At 47.3% G+C, this 19,749-nt stretch overlaps 1 protein-coding gene across 1 annotated transcript in view; it reads right to left on the reverse strand.

The window, feature by feature from the left end:
• Positions 1 to 1,639: 1,639 nt before the first annotated feature.
• The window catches only part of CD81 (CD81 molecule), a 32,829-nt gene continuing 14,719 nt past the window's right edge, over positions 1,640 to 19,749 (reverse strand). The window contains exons 3-8 of the mRNA XM_021526743.4: positions 12,406 to 12,503; positions 9,495 to 9,569; positions 6,770 to 6,877; positions 6,117 to 6,212; positions 5,727 to 5,816; positions 1,640 to 5,047 (exon numbers count right to left, since the gene is read on the reverse strand). Coding sequence (XP_021382418.1) covers positions 4,985 to 5,047; positions 5,727 to 5,816; positions 6,117 to 6,212; positions 6,770 to 6,877; positions 9,495 to 9,569; positions 12,406 to 12,503 — 530 coding nt within the window. The 3' untranslated portion in view covers positions 1,640 to 4,984. The remainder of the gene's footprint in view (positions 5,048 to 5,726; positions 5,817 to 6,116; positions 6,213 to 6,769; positions 6,878 to 9,494; positions 9,570 to 12,405; positions 12,504 to 19,749) is intronic.

Consider the following 19,749-nt stretch of genomic DNA (forward strand, 5'->3'; position numbering starts at 1 on the left):
ACATTCCTAGGCAGTGGAATTCCACAGTAAGGTCTCCAGTGACTTTCCAGTCTTTCAGACCTCTGGAGAGAAATGTTAAAGAGAAGTGTAAGCCAGGGTTGTCTGTGCAATATGAGCACAAACAAGCTGCAAGCACGGCATCCACCCTTTCCCTCGGTTATCCCCGTGGCCTCACATGCTCTGACATGGCAGGACTGCTGTTTTCCACGGATAACCTGTATCTCCACACAACACCTTAAAGGGGCCTGTTTTACCCAGTCCTCTCCCAGTATCACATTCAGCTCATCTGTTTCAAGGACATCGATGCTTGTAGTGAGACCTGAAGTGCAAATAAAGGGGACTGAAGTAAAAACGAAGTGGACCTTCCCCATTTAGCTGGGGAAGGTTTAAGATCCCAGCTATAATTCCAGGCTGAGGTCCCAAGGCACACACCCTGGATGCCAAATACATGCCGTGCTTTGCCAGTTAGTCTCCACTATTGTCTCTCCCCCTTGAACACCAGCCTGGGTCTGACAGTGACTCACATCAGCTTAATCCTAGCTCCAGAGGCTGGAATAATTTTATCCCCATCTGGAGCAACAATGCAGTGTCACAATCCAAAGGTTTTAAGGCATGAAGCAAAGAGCATCACATTCATGGGAAACCACCTAGAGGGTCAGCTGAGGACGGTCTTCCCTGCAGCCCAAATTTTGCTTGAATACAAGAATGAGACATGCCTGTTCCCTTGGAAGACGTGGAAGAAATCAGTTCATGACGGACAGAAACAAGATCTGACAACACATCATTAAAACTCCACTAACAAGGGGGAATTACTTTCTTTTTTTTTTGCTTATTGTTTTTAAGTATCACTTTTTTTTCTTTCCAGAAGTCATTATGTCCGACTCCATTAACATTCAGGTGAACAAGTGAAAGAACAACAGATGAGCATGATCTGGCAGCACAGGCACAGCTGCTGGGAGCAGGGCTTGCCTTTCTTTGCAGCAGCTCAGTGTTGAGTTCCCTCCTTGCCCTCCCTCACCCTGCACCCCCTCCCTCTCTGTACAGCACGGGTGATGGCTGGCAGCCACCACAGGACATTCCTGCTTCACACACAGTGCAAAGTCCGGGACAGCACAGAGGAAGGCAGGCAGCTGAGGGATCACAGTGCCTGGCCTCCCACTTGCTCTCAGCCAGGCTTTCCCCTGATGGTGAGGAGGGGCAGGTGGGAGCAGCAGCAGTGGCATTACCAGACCATCCACAGAAGGCAGACCAGCCCAGTCCCCATCCAGATGGCAGCACAGGACATTCTGGGCCATTTTTGGTCACTTTTGGAGGAACCCCTCAAGTGTGTGCAGGATTACCACCACACCCCCCTCCATCCCATGCTGAATTTCAGCACAGTGACTTTTTATGCAATCCACATTAGCTCCCCTACAGCTGTACCCCTCCTTCCCTTGGGGAGGGGCACAACTGCAGCAAGCCACCCCTTCAGGCAAGCAACCTTTTTGCTTTCCCTCAGCACCAGTCCAGATGCATCCTCAGCTGGCCTGCAGGGTCCCCTCCCAGAGGCTGTAAAATCCCATGCTGTCAAAGCCTGGTTCACAAAGCATCCTGGTGTTAAGGTTAACGGGTTGTAAAATTGCAGCAGTTCATCACACTATGCACACTATGAGAAATGTTTATTAAATTGATTTTTGTTTCATTTCTTTAAAAAAAAAAGGCAGAAAGAAGTTAAACACACTGCTTTGTGGCATGCTCCACAGTATGAAAAAATCCCAAGCATTCAGTTAAGCTGTCAGCGGCTCTGTTTGACCTTTCGATGTGGTCTTTGAACTCAGACCTGGACAGTTGACACTCCTCATCCCCACCTCAGCTCACAGCCATTTTCTCAGCTGCCACTAGCTCCAGGAGGGATGCTTCCATGGAGAGGGAGGGGTTTGTATTTACAGCCTGCAATTCCACCCTTTTCTTCCCTGGGGCTCTGGAGAGGAGCAGTACAGAGTGCCACGTTGCACACACAAAGGCACAGGTATGCAGGAGAGGTGCTGGGGCAGAGCAGAAGTCCTGCCTTGTGGGTTTTCCCCCTTGACCTCAGCCAGCTTTGGGACTGACCAACTGGCAGAAGAGCCCCGTGGCTTTTGGATCTTGAGGGCTTGCAACGGGGCGAGTCCCCTCAGCCCTTCACAGCTCCCTTTCTAGTTTGTGTTAACTCAGGTCCAGCTTCACAGGAGACCCAAGTGGGTAGTTTTTTTTTCAGAGAGGGTTTCTCTCAACTACTTCAATGTTCTTAAGCATGATGGTTCCTCTGTCCCTGTTCTTCCAGGGCTGACTCCTCCAGCTGAGGACCATTCCATCAAGTGTGGGGACTCAGCTGGTAACTAAAGAAAACATTGTCTTCTCTGCAAGCATCCTTGTGTCCCTGCTCCCACAACCCTTCCCTAGCTGTTCCCCTCCTTGAGCACCTTTTCCTGCAGAAGCCACAGAAGCAGGAGATGGCTCAGGAAGCTGCCTCTGGAACTCTCTACAGTGGCAAGTCACCTCTGAAATGAGCCAGAGGGTGAATTTTACCCCCTGTGGGACACAAGTCTGAGCAAACTTCCCACTCTTCCTCCTCTCACAGCTCTCAGACTCCCTCTCCAAGTACCTCTTTCTCCCAATTATTCCTGCCTGGGACAACTCACACCCTTAAAGTACAATGTCTGAGGACACACCTGACCTGCATCGAGACCCAGTCTGTCTTCAAACAGAGCTCCAGCTATGTACACAGCATCAACTGAATACTGAACAATATCAAAAATACGGTATAAGGAAAAGAAAACAGAATTGAAATGCTTAATGGCATATTTATACACATTTACCAACAGTCAACAAAAAAGGTGGCAAGTTACACATCCATTCTGTATGCTGACAATCCTGATGCACATAGATGTAAACACACATGCTTGGATGATGCATATACATATGGCCACATAACAGAGTAGATGACCTGAAGGAGCTACGCTGGGGAGCAGGGGAAGGGGTTACCTACTGCAAAACCTCATCTCATTCTCAATGTGCACAACATGGACATTCAGGGCAGTGTTGCTTTAAGGCTATTTTTAAGGCTGAATCTTTTCTTGTCCAGCCTCTCAATATGAAGATCTGTTGAAGCACTTCCTCCTCTTTACCTAGCACAACTTGATATATATATATATCTATATATATTTACCTATATACTTTTTAAAGGCCCTATATACTAAAAGGCAAGAAGAGGAAAGGGGGGAGTAGAAGGGAAGAAAAACTTCTGAATGGATCAGTTTGCCCCAGTGCAGGAATCTTCTATCCTGTAATGGCAACAGCCACGACAGCCATGTGCAGTGGACAAGGCACTGGTTTGAAAATGACTGATGATTACAGGTCTCCCTCCCTGTCAGATCTGAAGTTCTCTGTTGTGACAAAGGGGGAGAAATACTTCAAGAAACAGAAATACTCCTGAAGTGGGGAAAGTGATCACTAATTTAAACTCCTCCCCTTACCTGCTTCAAGGTGGCAAAAGAGCTCAGATACTATAATTTCCAGCTCAAGTGCCCCTACGGCTAAGGAAAAGGCTTTGCTTAAAAATATATATCTATAGAACTATACATATAGATCATCTTTTTAGTGAAACTCTGATTTTATTACATAGCTCCTGGGTCACTCTCCCCCTCTATCTACATGGTGACAGAGTGGCATATAAAAGAAGCCACAGACATCAAAGTGATAACCAAAGTTACCAGATCACAAGAATGTGTTTCAACTGGTGCGATCTAACATGCTAAATTACCTTGATTTTATAAGCTGATCTGCTGTTAATATAACTGGAAGGTCTTAAAAATAACCATTTTTTTCATAATCAGATGATGACAATTTCTCAGCAATATTACAGTGTGTGACAATATGCTATAATTATGAATAATTTCACTGAACAAGAGAGTGATGCAAAGATGAAATATTAAGCATGTACACATATGGTTGGGAACACCCAAACATCATCCTGTAGTACATAAAAGCAGGATTTCTAAAGTCAAGAACTTTTTTTTATGTTGTTTTCTTTTTCCATTATCATTTCTATGTGAGCATTAGCTTAACAGTGGAAACTTGGTATAGAACTAGATTCTCCTTGAAACATATATCTATAATGAAACACTGAAGAACATTTAAAAAGTATTTTAGTTTTCAGTTTGTTATATTTGAAAAACTGGGACTAAAATTCACCCCAGCCAGAGACCTTTTAATGCAATGAATCAATGGAACTGGGCCAATTTATAAAATTATAGCCCCAAGGAAAAAAAAAAAAACAAATCACAAAACCAAAAAATATTTTTACTCATTAGAGAGTAAAAAAGTTTCAGCATGACTTCTGTTAAGGACTGACCCACCAATGGAAACAGGCTGGAGAGGAACAATGCCTGTGTTTCCCCTGGGATACATTGCAGCCAGGCGATAGAGGCTGTATCCTTTCCCCTCCTCTCTCCCAGGCTTTGGACAGTCACCCAGGCTTCCCTAAGGACAGCTTGGAAACACCAGGAAGCTGGGGTGATGGTTGGAAAAGATGAGTATCAATTAACAAAAATACTGAATTCTGCTTCAGCATCCAATTAAAAAAGTTGGTAAAACCAAGGCAAAGTTTTCTGAGACCAGGCTGCACCCTTCTCCTCCGCACATCTTCCACCAGTGTTACTTCTGAGTTACTGGGGGAGGGGGAAGGGGAAGGAAGGACTTGATCTCCTGCCACAGCAGCTTTCCCATCACACAAAACTGATGTGTAACTAACTCAGCCACAAAGATACGGGCAAGTTTTATTTATTAAAAAAAAAAAGTACTTCAAAATAAAAATGGTAAGTACTGTATGGTAATATTGGAAGCATTTATATACATAATTTTCTTTGTCTGTTGTTGAAATGTCTCCTGGTCACTCGGTGGCACTTGGGGTCCCCTCTAGCGCCGTCGGCCCTGATCCCCCCTTCCCCTGCCCGGCTCTCACAGCTCAGTAGACGGAGCTGTTCCTTATGCCACAGCACAGCACCATGCTCAGGATCATCTCAAAGATCTGTTGGGAGACAGGGGCACCAGTGAGGCAACAACCAGTACAGTGCAAGAGCTCCCCCAATCCAAGGTCCCCCACTCCACATTAACACTCTCATGCCAGAGGTAAGGGCAGGGTTGCAATGTCTTTGTGGCTGTTTTCATATGGAGTTGGCCAATTTGAGATAAGGTGCTGTCCTCCCAGTCTCTCACTGGCAGCAGTGGTGGTACCTAACAAGCTTTTTGGCTGCCAGCTACTCAGCAGATGCCTTGAGATCCCTCCAGCACTACAGCCCAGGCTTTGCACAGATGCCATGTTACACCTCCACAGCACCCAAGTCTCACTAGGGAGCAAACCCAAAGGAGCAAAGCAAGCAAATCCCTTCTCACTGCAGACCCCAGCAACAAAACATGGCAACCTGTAGAACAAGTGGTTTTGGAGGAGGTTTCAGTGGTGCTCTGCCCTTGTGCTTGCAGGTGCTCCTCTCTACTGAGCTTGGCAGGTGTCTCCCCTAACATCTCAACTCCCCAGAGGGATGATGAAACCCTTGGTCTCGCCATGTTCCAGAGCTCTGTGGTGCTTAGGGATGGTGCTGTGGAGTTGCAGGGGCATCCAGAGGAGAGGGATAGATCCAGCCCAGCTGGAAGAGGATCGGGGTGCCCCAAGGTGTCTTTTCCCAGTTCCACCAGGCTGTCACACTTACCATGATCACAGCAACCACGACAGCAGCGATACCGATCAGGTAGAGCTTCCCAGAGAAGAGCTCATCGATTTTTTTGTGGCAGTTTGTGTTCTGAGGCAGAGAAGCACACCAGTCAGACAGCCTGCTTTCCCCTCACCCACCCCCAGCACCGAGAAAGGTAGGTCAGCTTCCCCCTGGCCCAGGTCCTGGCCCCAGGACTTCCAACCAGACTTCACCCTTCTGCACCTGTCAGTCCCCTCAAGCAGGAACAGCAAAGGAATAACCAAATGGGAACCTTTAACATCCTTCTACACCATCCCCAAATAAATGAAATCTCTACCCTTTATCTGTTTCCCAATACATCCCAAAATCTCCTTGGCAGCCAAGGTTTCCTGAAGCAGCTGTGCCTACCTCAAAAAAGCTTTTCATGGAGTCCTTTCGACAGAGGTCATCCCTCCACAGAGGAGTGAAAGTCGATGTCATAATATCAGAACCACAACAGTCCAGCTATGTGGAGAGAGGAAAAGAGCAACAATGGAGAGCTAACATTAGCAGACAGCAAACACTTATGCAATGCTATCCCCACCATTACACATTCTTGAAGTCATCGAAGATTGAGGAGGCATCTTGGAGGGGGAAACAAGGGTGGGGAATAAGTCACCAAACCAACTTTTTTCTTTCCATACAATGCAGCTGCCTCCTACAATAGTCCCAGACAGATCTGCTGGAGGAGAGTGAACCCAACTGTCTCCAGGGATTTTGTTTCCTGCTGAATGGACCAATATCAGGATTAATTCCTCAGAGCTACATTCTTCTTCCATTGAATTTTACTTAAATCAGGGGTGCTGAGGTAAATGAAAGGCAACAGAGCTTGGTCCAGACTTCCCAGCACCGTGTGATGGAGAGAATACTGAAGAGACCACAACTCTGCTTCTTAAAAGGTAACAACAACAGACTTGATTAGGTTAAGACCTGCATGTAGTATCATCCACTTTGGACTGCTTTTCCCAACCACTTTCCTGACCTCCATTATTAATTCTCCAGCACAACCACCACCATCTTACCGTTTCATGGAAAGTCTTCACTACAGCTTTGGCGTTGCTTGCATCTGCGTCTCCCATGAGCGCTTGTTGAAGCGCTTGATCGTAGAACTGCTTCACGTCTTTGGCTATCTAGGAAAGACACAGGAAAAACTCCTTTTCAGCCAGAGGAGGAGAAAACCTACCCAGCACATGTGCCTGAAGGACAGGTTCCCTCTAATGGCACTTGGAGTAAGATGAGCAGTTTTTACATGAATTTGGACTCCATTTGTTTGCACAGGAAAAAAGGCCTGTCCTTCATAGGGCTCCCAGCCCCTCCAGCTGTCACAAATTCTAAGAACCCCATCCACCAGCCAGCAGATTCCAGACAACACTATCCACCAGCTCCACAGGCTCTATCTAGCAGACAAAGACAGCCAAGGCCTGGAGGATGAGCCACAAGTGGAGACAGCCTTCAGCCCACATAGATGTACTGCTGGTCTAACCACACATAGACAAAGCAGGCAAAACATATTTCCCACTGAGGCTGCAGAGGCTGGACAGGCTGGAAAAGTCACGAGGAGGTGGGGTGCACAGGCAAGGCTGTCTGTAAATATGGGCACCTTGGCTTACTGAGTGGCTCAGAGGGGATGGCAGGAATTTGGAAGATTGCATACTTAAAGCCTGATGAGACAACTCATTTGAGTCAGAAAGCTTAGGTGCATTTAGATGGATTTAAAACCATGGCTGAGTCCCTATGGACATCACTGTCCTGTAAGTGGTTATGTGAGACACCTTATCCAGATTCTAACCCTGCCACCTGGGTTAGAACTGCAACCACCCATGAGGGCCTGCTCCACAGTGCAAAAGTCTCCGAACTTTTAGGGGAACTGGCCTTGTGAATTCTCCTCTAGCACCTTTCAGTAATTTGAGAGAGAGTGATGAAAGAAGGCCATGCAAGAGAAGCGAAAGAAAAACATAAAAGTAAGAAAGGGAAAATGCTTTTTGGAACATCTGCTCTTGGCAGCACAGGCTGGATTAGCATACGAAAAAAGAAACTGCAGCAAGATGATGCACAATTTCAATCAATTATCCCAGAACTCTTTCATCACTACTCAAAAAAACTTGCTTTGGAGAATGATATTCTCCAACCAAATCATTTCATTCTGGTACACAAAAAAAAAAAAAATTAAAATCCTATTTATTGCCTCCCCATTCTGAATTTACAGCATCTCCAAGAAGGCAAGCTGAGGGAGAGACTGCCTTCAGCTTTGAGAAAAAGTGTCCCTTCTGGAAACATCTCTCGGTGCCTGGGATCATCCAGTGCTTCCCTCCCAGCCTGTGCTGCTCCCAACCAAGGCAGGGAGAAGCAACCCTGCCTTGTGGGCAGGGACTTCAAAATAGCCCATTCATCATCAAGGCTGCAAAACTAGCTGAGGCAAACAGACTGCCACCCTTCATTTTAAACTGCAAAATTAATTTTAGGGGCTGAAGTCATCACTTCGGTATTGGGAAATCCTACATTTCTCAGCTTTATGCTCTAGTGGCCAAGCTCTTTCTCCCCAGGATGGGACACAACAGCCGTGGGGTCTCTCCTTACTCAGCCTTCACTTTTTTTTTTGCTGTCGGTTGCAGTTGCACATCTTGGGACTCTTCAGGATTCACAAACTAACATCTGCAGGACGCACAGCCCCTCTGCAGAGGTTAATTAGCTCACTAAAGTTGCTAGGAAACACCACTGTGCCTGCATAACAGTGTTTAGCCACAGAAGAGTTTATTCCAGTGAAGTCGTGCTCTCCCCTGAATGACTACAAGGGAGTTCCCATTCACAGTGAGCCTGCGAGCCATTGCTCACAAGCATGAGAAAGCTGAGCAGGCCAGCACCTACTTACACAGCTGGCTAACGTCTCTTAGGAAAGTAAACACATTTCCTACTCTGCCAGAGAGTCTAACCTTGGCTTTAAGCACAAGCAGTCCCCTTCTCTCCTCCAAACCCCTGAGGCCCCAGTGATGAGCACCCAGGCTGCTGCTTGCTGCAGCACAGCCATGGTTCCCATGCACGGGCAGTTCTGCGTTTCGAGGCCAAACCTGTGTGTGTGTGAGCACACATGACCACAGTGGAGGGAAGGTGAGCAGAAACAGAAGGTGAAAAGCTGTAATTTCCAGTTCTACCCTTCAGTTCAGCTCCTCCAGCCAGGAAACCTTATCTGAGCAGTCCCTAGCAGGGACAGATAGAGGACTTGGACCCCTCCTGTGTGCACAGCATATGGATCACAGCAAGCCCAGCGCTGGCAGACAAATGACCTGAAGCAGGTTCTGTGACACTGGAGAAGAGCAGGAAACACAAGCAATGCCGTTAATGCAGGCTGTGCCTGAACAGCATTCCCACCCTTTGGCACTACCCGGCAGGGCTCGCTCCTCGTTCCCTGGCACTGAGGACCTGCAGATGGCTTTCCCTCACAACTTCATGCCCGAATCCACTCCCTCTGTGACTGACAGCGTGGCAGCAAGGAGACCCAAGTGAGACAGGCTATTTTTATTCCAGACTCTGCACTACATACCCTAAGGGCAGCTGCTACCTCAAGTGCTCACATTTAAAGTTCATCAGCCCAGCCAAGAGGAGTGAGGTGGCCTACCCAGGTCACACCGCTAATCCAAGCTCCCATTACTCAGTCTGGGAGCAGTTTGTGAGCAAAACAGCTCATGCTGGGATCTGCTGCCGTTCTGCCCCAGCCTCCCAGTCCCATAAACACAGGTTTTAGAGCCTTACTTGGTCTTTGTTGACAAAACCCCAAATTCCAGCTGCAACTTCGCAGGCAAACAGGATCACCAGGCAAGTGAAGAACTGCAAAGACAAATCAAGAGAAGGATCCTTAACATATCTGCAGCAATTCGGTGGGGAGAGGTGTGGAGCAGCACTTCCACTGACAAAGCAGAGCAAGGTGTCATCTGACTTCAAATCATTTTCTCCCTCATACATGCACTGAACCCAAACACATTTTCCTGTAACTCATCACATACCACCCCAAGTCCAGACTGTTGAGCAGGGATTAGCAAAACCTTTCCCACAAAGGGACTGGCAGGAATGAAGATGCCCTGTGTAGCACAAGATATATTGCTCCACTTCATGCACCTGCAGGACCATCCAGAAAAGGTTTCTGCTCTGCCATAAATGCTCTGGACTGGAATTGCCAGTGCAGGGTTAAAAGCACATTTCAGCTGCTGAGGAGCTGGGGATGTCAGGGTGTGATTTATGGCCAGCTCTCTGGCATCCACAGCCCTGCAAGGCTACTGCAGTTTTTTGCATAAATACTAACACTGACGTTTTCCCACAGTCCCACCCTGTTTGTGCAATTCCAGCATTCCTCTCTGCCATCCTCCCTTTTTGTTCAGATCCCGGGAACACATTGTGATGGTTGGTCAGTTGGACTGGGAATGGGAAGCTGTAAATTCATACATCAGCATCACATGAGAAGACACAGAGAGGCATGCTCCATGTGCAGCCAACATCACCCAGTGACTTCTTCCTGGGAAAAAGCCCCCAAAGTGGGAGAAGTTGCCATGAAAGTCAAGAAGCAAAAAAGGTCAACACAGTCAAGAAAACACAAAATTACAGTATAGGGTGGGAAAACAGCCCCTGGCTCCTGAGCAGTCTCTGTTCAAAACATTCAGGACACTTTCTCCAACAATAGATAAAACAGGAGTTTCCAGAATGATGCCATGACCTGGTTCTCACATGCAAAAGCAAAGGGTTATCAGCAAAATGGAAACAAGACTATTAACCTGACAGCAGGAAAGGACTTCCAACATCCTTGACTGGTCCTGAACGATCAACTCCTATGTGAAAATCTATCTATTCCTAATTTTGTAGGAACATCTTTGAAAGACTAGGTCCCACATGCCCCACAAGGACTCACAGCACCATAAACTGTGGGTGCAATGCCACTCTGAGTCTGGTTAAGCACTAGGGCTCACTCCTGCAGTGGTTACCCTTCAGTGAAGGATAGTTTGTTTATCCCAGATGTGGAGGTACTACCTCCTGCTGATTCAGTTCTTCTGTAAGCTGCCTGCTGAACACCAGGAGATGCAGCTTGATGCTATGGGAACATAGTGGTGGTCCTGGCCAGGCAGCTGGCTGAGTCCCAGCCCCTTTCCAGGGAGCAGAGCCTGCTCCATACCAAGTGGCTCCCTCTTGTCTTCCTTAGGTCTTGCTGCTCAGCTTCCATGCCACCTTTGGCACAGGATTTTAATAGCGTGGAGCTTTCTGGTACTTCTCCCTTTTGCAGTAAGCCCAAAGTCACTCCCTCAGCTAGGTGGTGGAAAGGGGAGCACAGCTGCTTCCCTCAAGCACCCCAAGGATGCTGCCTGAAAATGTTCTTGGAGCACAGTGGGAGCCTTGGCCAGCAGAAAGCATCCTCATGGGGCATCTCCAGACTTTTCTTGGCAAGCCAAGGTGTGAGCAAACACAGGCAGTGCACAGCAGCTAGAGCTGCTAATTTCAGCCAGAGCAGCCGGTTTCCCTGTCAGACCTCGGGTACCTTGCACCATCTGCCCTTCTAATCCTCTAACTTCAGGAGAGAGAGAGAGAGGTGGTTCAGGGTCTGTAATCACTTGCATTGACAAAACAAAATAAAAATCTAAAGCTGCCAAACTATGCTCCAACAACCCTTGTCAGATTTGTGTGTGGGCTCCCTGCATTCCCAGCAGCCAGCATAATGCCTGCAAACTCCTACTGGAGCTCCCATCCACTACATTCAGAAGCGTTTTATCAACACTGGAGAAAAGCATCCCCTTATTATTGGGAACCAGCAGCAATCAGAGGTGAAGTCATCTGCAAGAGTGAGGCTAAGCAGCTTCCTTTCCCTCTGTCCCCCACACCCATGAGCTGCTACACTACCACCAAGAACCCTCCAGCTGAATGAAGCCAAGTGCTGGAAAGTCATTCAAATTAAAAAAAAAAAAAAATTATGATTTACCTTTCCAGTTTTATTTTTTATACATCAAGTTTAAACTGAACCACATGTGAGAACTTGCTTTAAATAAATGGGTCTCCCTTGCTCCCAAGGTAAAGGCTTTTGGTGTGGCTACAGTTTATCCAATTAAGCTCATCCTGTGCCAGGAATCCTGAGCTGCTGCCTCACATCAAGGATGCCTGTAGCACTTCGGTAATGGATTTTCCAGGATGTACCTAGATGTTCTCACTAAGAAATTATGGAAAATCTTTGCTGTTTCCTTGTCCAAACAGATAAAAATAGTAGATGATTCCTTAAAAGAACTAGAATTGCTACAGGCAGCCTTCACACAGAGTGAGAAGGGATGCTGTAGGGAACACCAGGTAAGAAAGAGTGTTCAGTGGGTGCTTGGTAAGACATCCAGACCATGGAGAGATAACTGCAAGGTGAGGGTTCACATGTAACAGAGAAAGAGTCTCTAAGAATCCTGCTGATCTCACCCCTTCTGCCCTGCAGCCAGCCACAGGCAGGACATTGCAGCACACCTGCCAGCTCAGCCAGGGCTCCACAGGGTGGGCAGAAACACCCTCAGCCACCCAGCTCCCACCTAGTGCTCACACATCCTCCCACCCCGCTTGTTGGGAAACACCCAGCAAGGGAAGCACAGCCATTGCCACCCCGCAGGGAAATCAGGGTGCCAAGTGACTTCCAGAGCTTTGCGTCTCCTACCGTTCCCAGAAGACACTGAGACTCCTGAATGGCGCCGTAGCATCCCAGGAATCCCACAAACATCATGACAGCTCCGACTGCGATCAGGATGTAGATTCCTGCAAGCGAAGTGAGAGGCAGACATGTTACTGCACAGCTCTGTCCACCCTCGTGCCTGGCTGGACATTCTGGCTCCTGAGGTGGAGAATTACGGGCGTGCAGAATTAAAGCTCAGGAGGTGTGATGGCAGCAGACATAACGGAACACAACGTACATGAGTTGGGTCTCAAAGTGTTTGAAGCTGCCAACACTGGAGCTTGAATAATTCCATCACCTCCAAAATGAGAGAAAACGCTGAGAGTAGCACTAGGCAGAGGATGTAGGAGGCATGACAATGGCTCTACAACATCCTCACAGCTGTAGCACGGAGTTACCCTGGCATGGCACTTTAAATATTTAAGCAGAGATGGAAATTATTAGTTAGCATATATTGTAAAATAAACAGTAAGGCACATGGTTTATTTATATTAAACATCATACAAATATTTATCTGGCTAACATTTAAAAGGCAGATGAACCACAAAACCAAAGGGAAAGTACTGCTTAAGCATCTCACTTAAAATCTGGTGTTTTTCTTTGTTATAGGTTCTTCCACAGAGTATACAACATTTTTTACTTTAACTTATTGAATTTGCACAGGCAACTTACACCATAACTAGCTCAAAGCTTGAAATGAGGCATCAAGAGTGGTTCAGAAAACAGAGGAATAAAAGTTTATTCATACAGGAAACAAGAGCTTATCTCAAGGCTCAAATCTGCTGCCGTGAGTAATCGTCATGGTCTCACCAACCACGAGACTGGTGAAGCCATAGTGATTACTCAGCCAAACACTACCAGCTCAGTTAAACTGGACACAGATTTTTGCTGGTGTATCTCTTAGTTTTAGTGCATTTTTGGTTAACTAATATTCTCAAGTATTGTCGTTCTACTACTAAGTGAATCTTATTTCCCATTCAAAAGCAATTTGATACATGCAAAAATTACAGATCAGATAAGACTGCACTCACTATCTCTAATGGACAGCGAAGAAAAAAAAGAACCATGATGAGGATAAAAGAACATGGGGCATCCCAGACGTAACAGCAATACAGTGAATATTACTAGTGGTTGGGAGACACATCCCTTCAATGAAATGCTTTCTTCTGCTACGAGTGAAAATGTTTTATAGTTATTAATCAGACTGTCAGCTTTCCTTTAGGGACAGCCCTAATATATAAACAGAGCTCAAGATTAAAATTGTTTGTAAATGCTTGTGATGTTTAAGGTTTTCCTTATCTCCGCAGCTTTTAAACAATCTTCTGATAATTAAAATGCAAAGTCCAAAGGCCATGCAATGAGAGCAGAGTGAAGTCAAGTAAACCCTTCCCTAAAACACCAGATACACAATAACGGTCTCCACTTGTTTAGCATTCCCTTATGGATTCTTCAAACTTGGGAAAGGCTGGATTTGGCTCCTGCTTCTTCCCTCCTCGATACAAAGCCCACGAGCACGCCAAAAGCGCCGGTGCAAGGGCTGACTTGGCGAGTGGCGGTGACGGAAACGCCGCCCCAGCGGCTCCGGCGCTGGGACTCTCCGGTGTTTCTCAGCAGCACCGCGCTCCATCTATTTTTAGGCACTGCAGGAGGGAGGAAGCCAGCTGCAGGGGAAGTGCCACAATGGAGCATGCTGACCCCGCAGGAAGCCCCTCTTCACAAAACCTGACGGGAGCTGCGGCCAGAGACACCAACATCCTTGTGGCAACGGGGGCCGGAGGCGCGAGCTGCACCTCCCGAGGTGTTCTGAAGGGTTTTCAGCAGAGCCCGGGAGCCACGAAATCCCAACAGGCAAAAACGCTCCCCAGGTGGGGATGAGACACCTCCTTAGGTGAAGGTGTGCAAAGAAAGGAAAAACAAGCAAAAGAAACCTCCCAGGAGAGTTCCTTGGAAAGGACAGATGAAGCTCTGTAGGTCTGGCTGAAGGGGAAGGAAGTGGTTTTGTCCCAATGGTTGGAGATAGCGTGAGGTGGAGCAGCTGGGCAGGGAGACAGCATGGCAAACAGTGGGCTGGGCTGTGTGCAGGACAGAGGGCCCCCAAAGGGCTTGGGGGTGGTGGGAAGGCATTACTAAACCCTGCACAATGAAGGCAGTCTGCTGGACACCTGCCAAGCCCCAGAGAATTGGTGGAGGCTGTCAGACACTGCATAACTGCTGTCTCTTGAAGAACAACATACCAGTAGTGGTGTCCCAAACACGGTCTGCTCACTGCCACCAGAAGCTGCTAATGCCCAAGAACCAGCCCTCACCATCCAGCTTGTACCAGTGAAGCTGCTGGCTTGGGTTTTCAACACAAACCACGGCAGATATTTATATTTTAAGCGCTGGGCAGTTCAATTGAAAAGTCTTCATCACAAGTCAGAAAAACAACTTTCCTCATCCCTGAGTGCAGCAGTTTCTGACTTCTTCTTCCATTAGGACACTAGAGAGAAGACACAGCTGTGCAAAGGGGTGAGTAATTTCCACATCTGACAAGTCACTATTCATGCTAACCACTCCAGTGTATGGGTAACAAGCAGATGCAGCACATTTGAAGACCAAGCAGCATGATGTGGGGACCCCAACAATGAGGTCACCACAGACAGAAGGTTTTGTTCTAAATTTTATCAAAATAAACACTGAAAGCACTTTCCGAACAAATACTGCCAGGAGATCAGAGTTACAGGGCAGCCCAGGTTGAAGTGACCTCAAATGATTACTGGGTCCAACCTTTTTTGAGGCTAGGAACCTTAGGAGCGACTATGCAGAACTGTGCCCAATTACACCTTGAAAATCTCCAGTAATAGGGACTGTATTGTGTCCCTGGGGAGGTTTTTCTAGTGAATAATTGCTTTCACTATAAAAGACATTTTTCTGATATTGAGATCATCAGGAAAACACAGGACCCAGAGGTGGCCAGGACAGTTCTGCTCTGAAAACTAAGAAATGACAGGCCAGTGAGACCCTCAAATGATGGAGGAGACTAAGAGGAAACACAGACATTTGCTGTTTTAGAGAAGTTTTCCAGTGACCTCTGTACTTGCTTCTTTCTGGGATTTCTGGCAGCTTCAAAAAAACAAAACCAATCCTGACCTGCTGAACTCCCACCCCAGGAAGGCTGTGCAGACCTTGGACTGTCAAGTGAGGTCCCAGCTTCCTGCTTCTCTCCCTGCTCTCACTTCACCAGCTCCTCATCAGAGCCAGCACTGCTATCAAGTGAGGAAACAGCAAGAAGGGAAGGAGGGGAGGGAAGAAGATGTGCACCACGTGCAGCTTCCTGACCGGAGCCCAGCGGATGCGAGCAGTGCGGTGGGAGCAGCGGGAATGTGCAGCCAGGTGGGGGAGAGGGCAGCCACGACTGGCCTGAGCTCGGCAAACCACAAAAAAAAAACCCTGGAAGGTTTTTGGAATAAAGGCCAGCTTCATTCCCAGGCACAAACAAGCGGCTGTTATGGAGTTGCCTTTTGTTATCGAGGGCCAGAACATGACAGCCTCTCCCGGGAGGCAGCAGAGCAGGACTCTGCGCTGGAGTTTATTTAAAAACAAGCACAAAATATTTACTGCAAAAATAGCATGTGCAATGAGGAATGCCGGCGGTGTTTCACCACAGAGATGCCACGCTGAAGGCTGGGAAAGCAAAGGAAGGCAATCCAAGTGCCCAACCACATGCTTTGAACGGTGTTTGTTTTCCCACACCCATCCTTCTCCTCAAGGAATGGGGCTGGTGGGGGATTCTCCACTTTCAGACTGGGTGCCAGGCAGCTAGGGGACTATTTCACAGCAATCACGGTGCAGACTGGAACGACCAAGCCCTTTTCCCAGAAAGCAGCCTGACACATCTTAGCTTTCATTCCTGGCACACAGGGACGATGACGCCTACTGTGGTTTTGGGCTTCGTCTCTGTGAGCAAGGCACCTGTCATCCCATCCTGAATGGCAAATTATCCTCCTCAAAGTCAGAGGAGACTCCTCACAAGCCTCACCCTCCTTTGTGTAAGCATCAGAGACTGGTTAACCCCCTAAATCCTCTCCTGGGTGAGGAACTCTTGACTAAAATGGTTATTTGCTCCTGCAGGGCTCCACCCAAACTGGCACAATTTGGCATGAGCAAAGCTCCATCTGCCTTTCACACACCACTTCCCAGCTCATTTTTATTGCAGCTTTCTCTGGGGTTTTACAACAAGCAGCCTGTTTGCTGTAAACAAAAAGTAAAATGAGAGAGGTATAAACTGCAATCTGCAGTGCCTACAGCCATGCTGCCCCCTCACTCAGCAGCAGTACACAAGAGAACAGCTGGAGAACAGCCACAGGTACAGTGAGCAAATCGTGTACAGGTGTTCATGGTACCAAGGCACCTCCACATCCTTAAGCAGCACTCACTATGATTTCTAACCCTATGGCACAGTTCTCTGATAAGGCAGCAACAAGAAAGACTGCTACAAATGCCACCCATAACCAGCTACACACCAAAGCAAGCTGTGAGCCTCAGGACCCGTATCTGGGAATTGGAGAAGTCAGAGGAGTGGTGTCAATACTGCCTTGGAGTTCTCCATCTCCTTTTGAGATGGAGCTTTCAAAGCAGAAAGCTTTAGGAGAGAGACCAACCACTCTCAACTCCACCTCCTCATCTGAATTCAAAGCAGGAGCACAGGAACTATGATATGATCTCCCTCAAGAGCAACATGATCTGGACATGATAAGGAAAAGCAGCAGCAGTGGGCCAAACACCATCATCCCTCTTTCACCAGTACAACCAGGGCACATGCTGCTTTAGGCTGCAGGGATCTTGTAAAGCTTTAGGAAAGCCCCCAAACACCAGAGAAAGGAAACTGATAGTTATTGAACACTGCTCTTGGTTTGATGCTAGCTAGGAAAGAAGAAAAAGAAAAGCAGCCAAGAGGCCAGCTTAGCTTCCAGCCCAAGCAGATGATGCCTCCATGGAAGGCCCTTTACCTGCAGGCCAGGTAGGAAGCAAAATGATCAATTCTGGGAGCAGGGAAGGGAGCAAAAAAGGCAGTATTCAGTGTCAGTACTTGCTTTGGCATCAAGGTAGCATAGCTGATGCCTGCAGGGTTGCAAAACCCATGTCCTGTCCCTGCTGAGAAATAAAGAAAACAGGAAGAAATAAACAGTCTTTAAAAAAGGACACGATGAAAGAACAAATAAAAGAAGGAACAAGCACCAGAGCGTCCCTCAAAAACAAGCAGGTCAGCCCTGGCTAGCTCTCCTCCCATGCCCCACCATGGCCATCAGAGATGCTGTGCAGCTCCAGGCATGGGCCATTCCTGGACAGCACCCTACTTCTCCCCTCATTGCAATCCTCTCCCAGCATCCTTAACTCATTAGGCTAAATGGCAGCCAGCCACTGCCTCCAGGTCACCATGGCCGTATTTCCAAAAGACAAAAAAGAAATCAAATAAGAAATCCCCCCCCAGCATGACACCATGCTTCCTGGGAAGGCCAGGCAGCTCTCCAAGCTATGCCTGCCCTCCCCATGGGATGGGCTTTAAAAGGGGGCCGAGAACAGACAAAAGAGAATGTTTATTCTCCCAACAGGCTCCTGTGGGGAGACTCTGCACATACAAAAGTTTTGCAAGCCTCTGAGAAAAGAAGGGAGGCTTCAGTGCCACCCTGCTGTTACTCCTGGCCTGGAGATGCTGAACTTCACTGGGCTTATCACCACTGCTGCTGCAGGGAAGGGAGGAACTATTAGACAATGGCAGGGAGACTCCCTCCTACCCCACACCACCCATTGTGGAAGAACACCCTTCCCAGCAGCCAAAGAAATGACTATGATGTTCTTCCTGGCAGCTGGGGGCAAGACACAGGCACAGTGGAAAGTCCCTCCAGGGCGTGGTTGGGGCAGGAAGATGATGGCTGTGTGAGCCAGCCAGCAAAGCAGGGTCTCCAGCACATTTTTGTCCAGTTGCCTGGTGGAATAGGCCCAGCAAAGCTGGCAGTGCTTTCTTCAAAGTGGGGTGAGAGAGAGGGGGGCTGGAAAAAGAGAGGGTTTGCTGGAAGATGACAAGTGGGAAGCCCCTCCATTCCTCTCCACCCCCTTTCCCAAGGAAAACATTGCTGCTCTGTAGCTGCTAATGACTTCCAGATGGAACAACAGGGTCACAAAGCATGGAGAGCTCTCATGGGGAGATGAAAGCCTGGACATGCTGCCCTCATCTGCAAGAACAAGGCAAGAAGAAGCCATGAATACCCCTCTGTCAGAAACACAAAGGGGTGGTGGGGAAAGCCCCAAAGGAACGTCCTGGTGTGCACACACTTGTACCCAAATCCACTGCACACAGATGCCACAGTCAGGTTTCTTCTCCTTTGCCGACCCAGGAAACACTGGAAGGACACTCAAGTTCAACACACCTGCAAAAGCTGGGAGGAAGTCCATGGCACATCTCCAGGACTGAGACAGACAATGGTGGCACAGTTCAGGTAAGCCAGGCTGGAATATACTGGCCCATCCTCTGCAGCCTACAGCACTGCTGGGCATTTCTATGTGCCCTGGGATCCCACCCACAAAAAAAGCACAAATCCCACTGGAGGATTCCTTGTAGGTTTTGCATGCATTGAACACAGAGCAGGTTTTCTAAGGAAAACTGTCCAAGCTACAGGTTAAACAACTCTGAAGAGCAAGGAGCCACATCTGGCACAGGCCCTGAGCAGCAAAGCCAATGGAAAGGGACAAAGGAAAAGAACAACTACATTAGTTGTAGTTGGATAGATCTGAACCCCAAATAGCCTGATGGTACCAATGCATTTTTAAAGACAGAAGCAGTTTTAGTCTGGAGAGTAAATGAAGCACAGGGGTTGGTAATGATCAAGGTAGAATGAATTACAATTAGATGGAAATGCAATGAAATAACATGTTGCTTTCTTAATAGAAACTGAATGCTGTGATAAGAATGCAAAAAAAAAAAACCCAAAAAAACAAAAAACAAACCAAAAACAACCCTATACTGTCAGATACATGGTTTAAACCAGAAAGGAAAGTACAATGAAAGTGTTTTGACTTAAAACTACTATTTAAAAAATAATTCCAGTATTACTGAAGGAGTTGATCTGACAGCGATTAGAGGAAAATCTAGAACAAGTAAAACTCAGCTTTTGGTTTTTTTTCCCTTTAAGGGACTAAATAATTAAATTGTCCTTAACCGTAAGTAAGTTTATTTCCAAGTCAGAAAAATGCATGTACTTCTATTTTTAAAAAATCTACATACATTATTTTTAAATAATCCATTTTGCTCGGTGTGGTTCAAATGCAAACCTTGGTTTCCTCTGCCAAGAA

Source organism: Lonchura striata, chromosome 5 (genome assembly GCF_050655825.1).
Source record: "Lonchura striata isolate lonStrDom1 chromosome 5, ASM5065582v1, whole genome shotgun sequence".
NCBI lineage: Eukaryota > Metazoa > Chordata > Aves > Passeriformes > Estrildidae > Lonchura > Lonchura striata.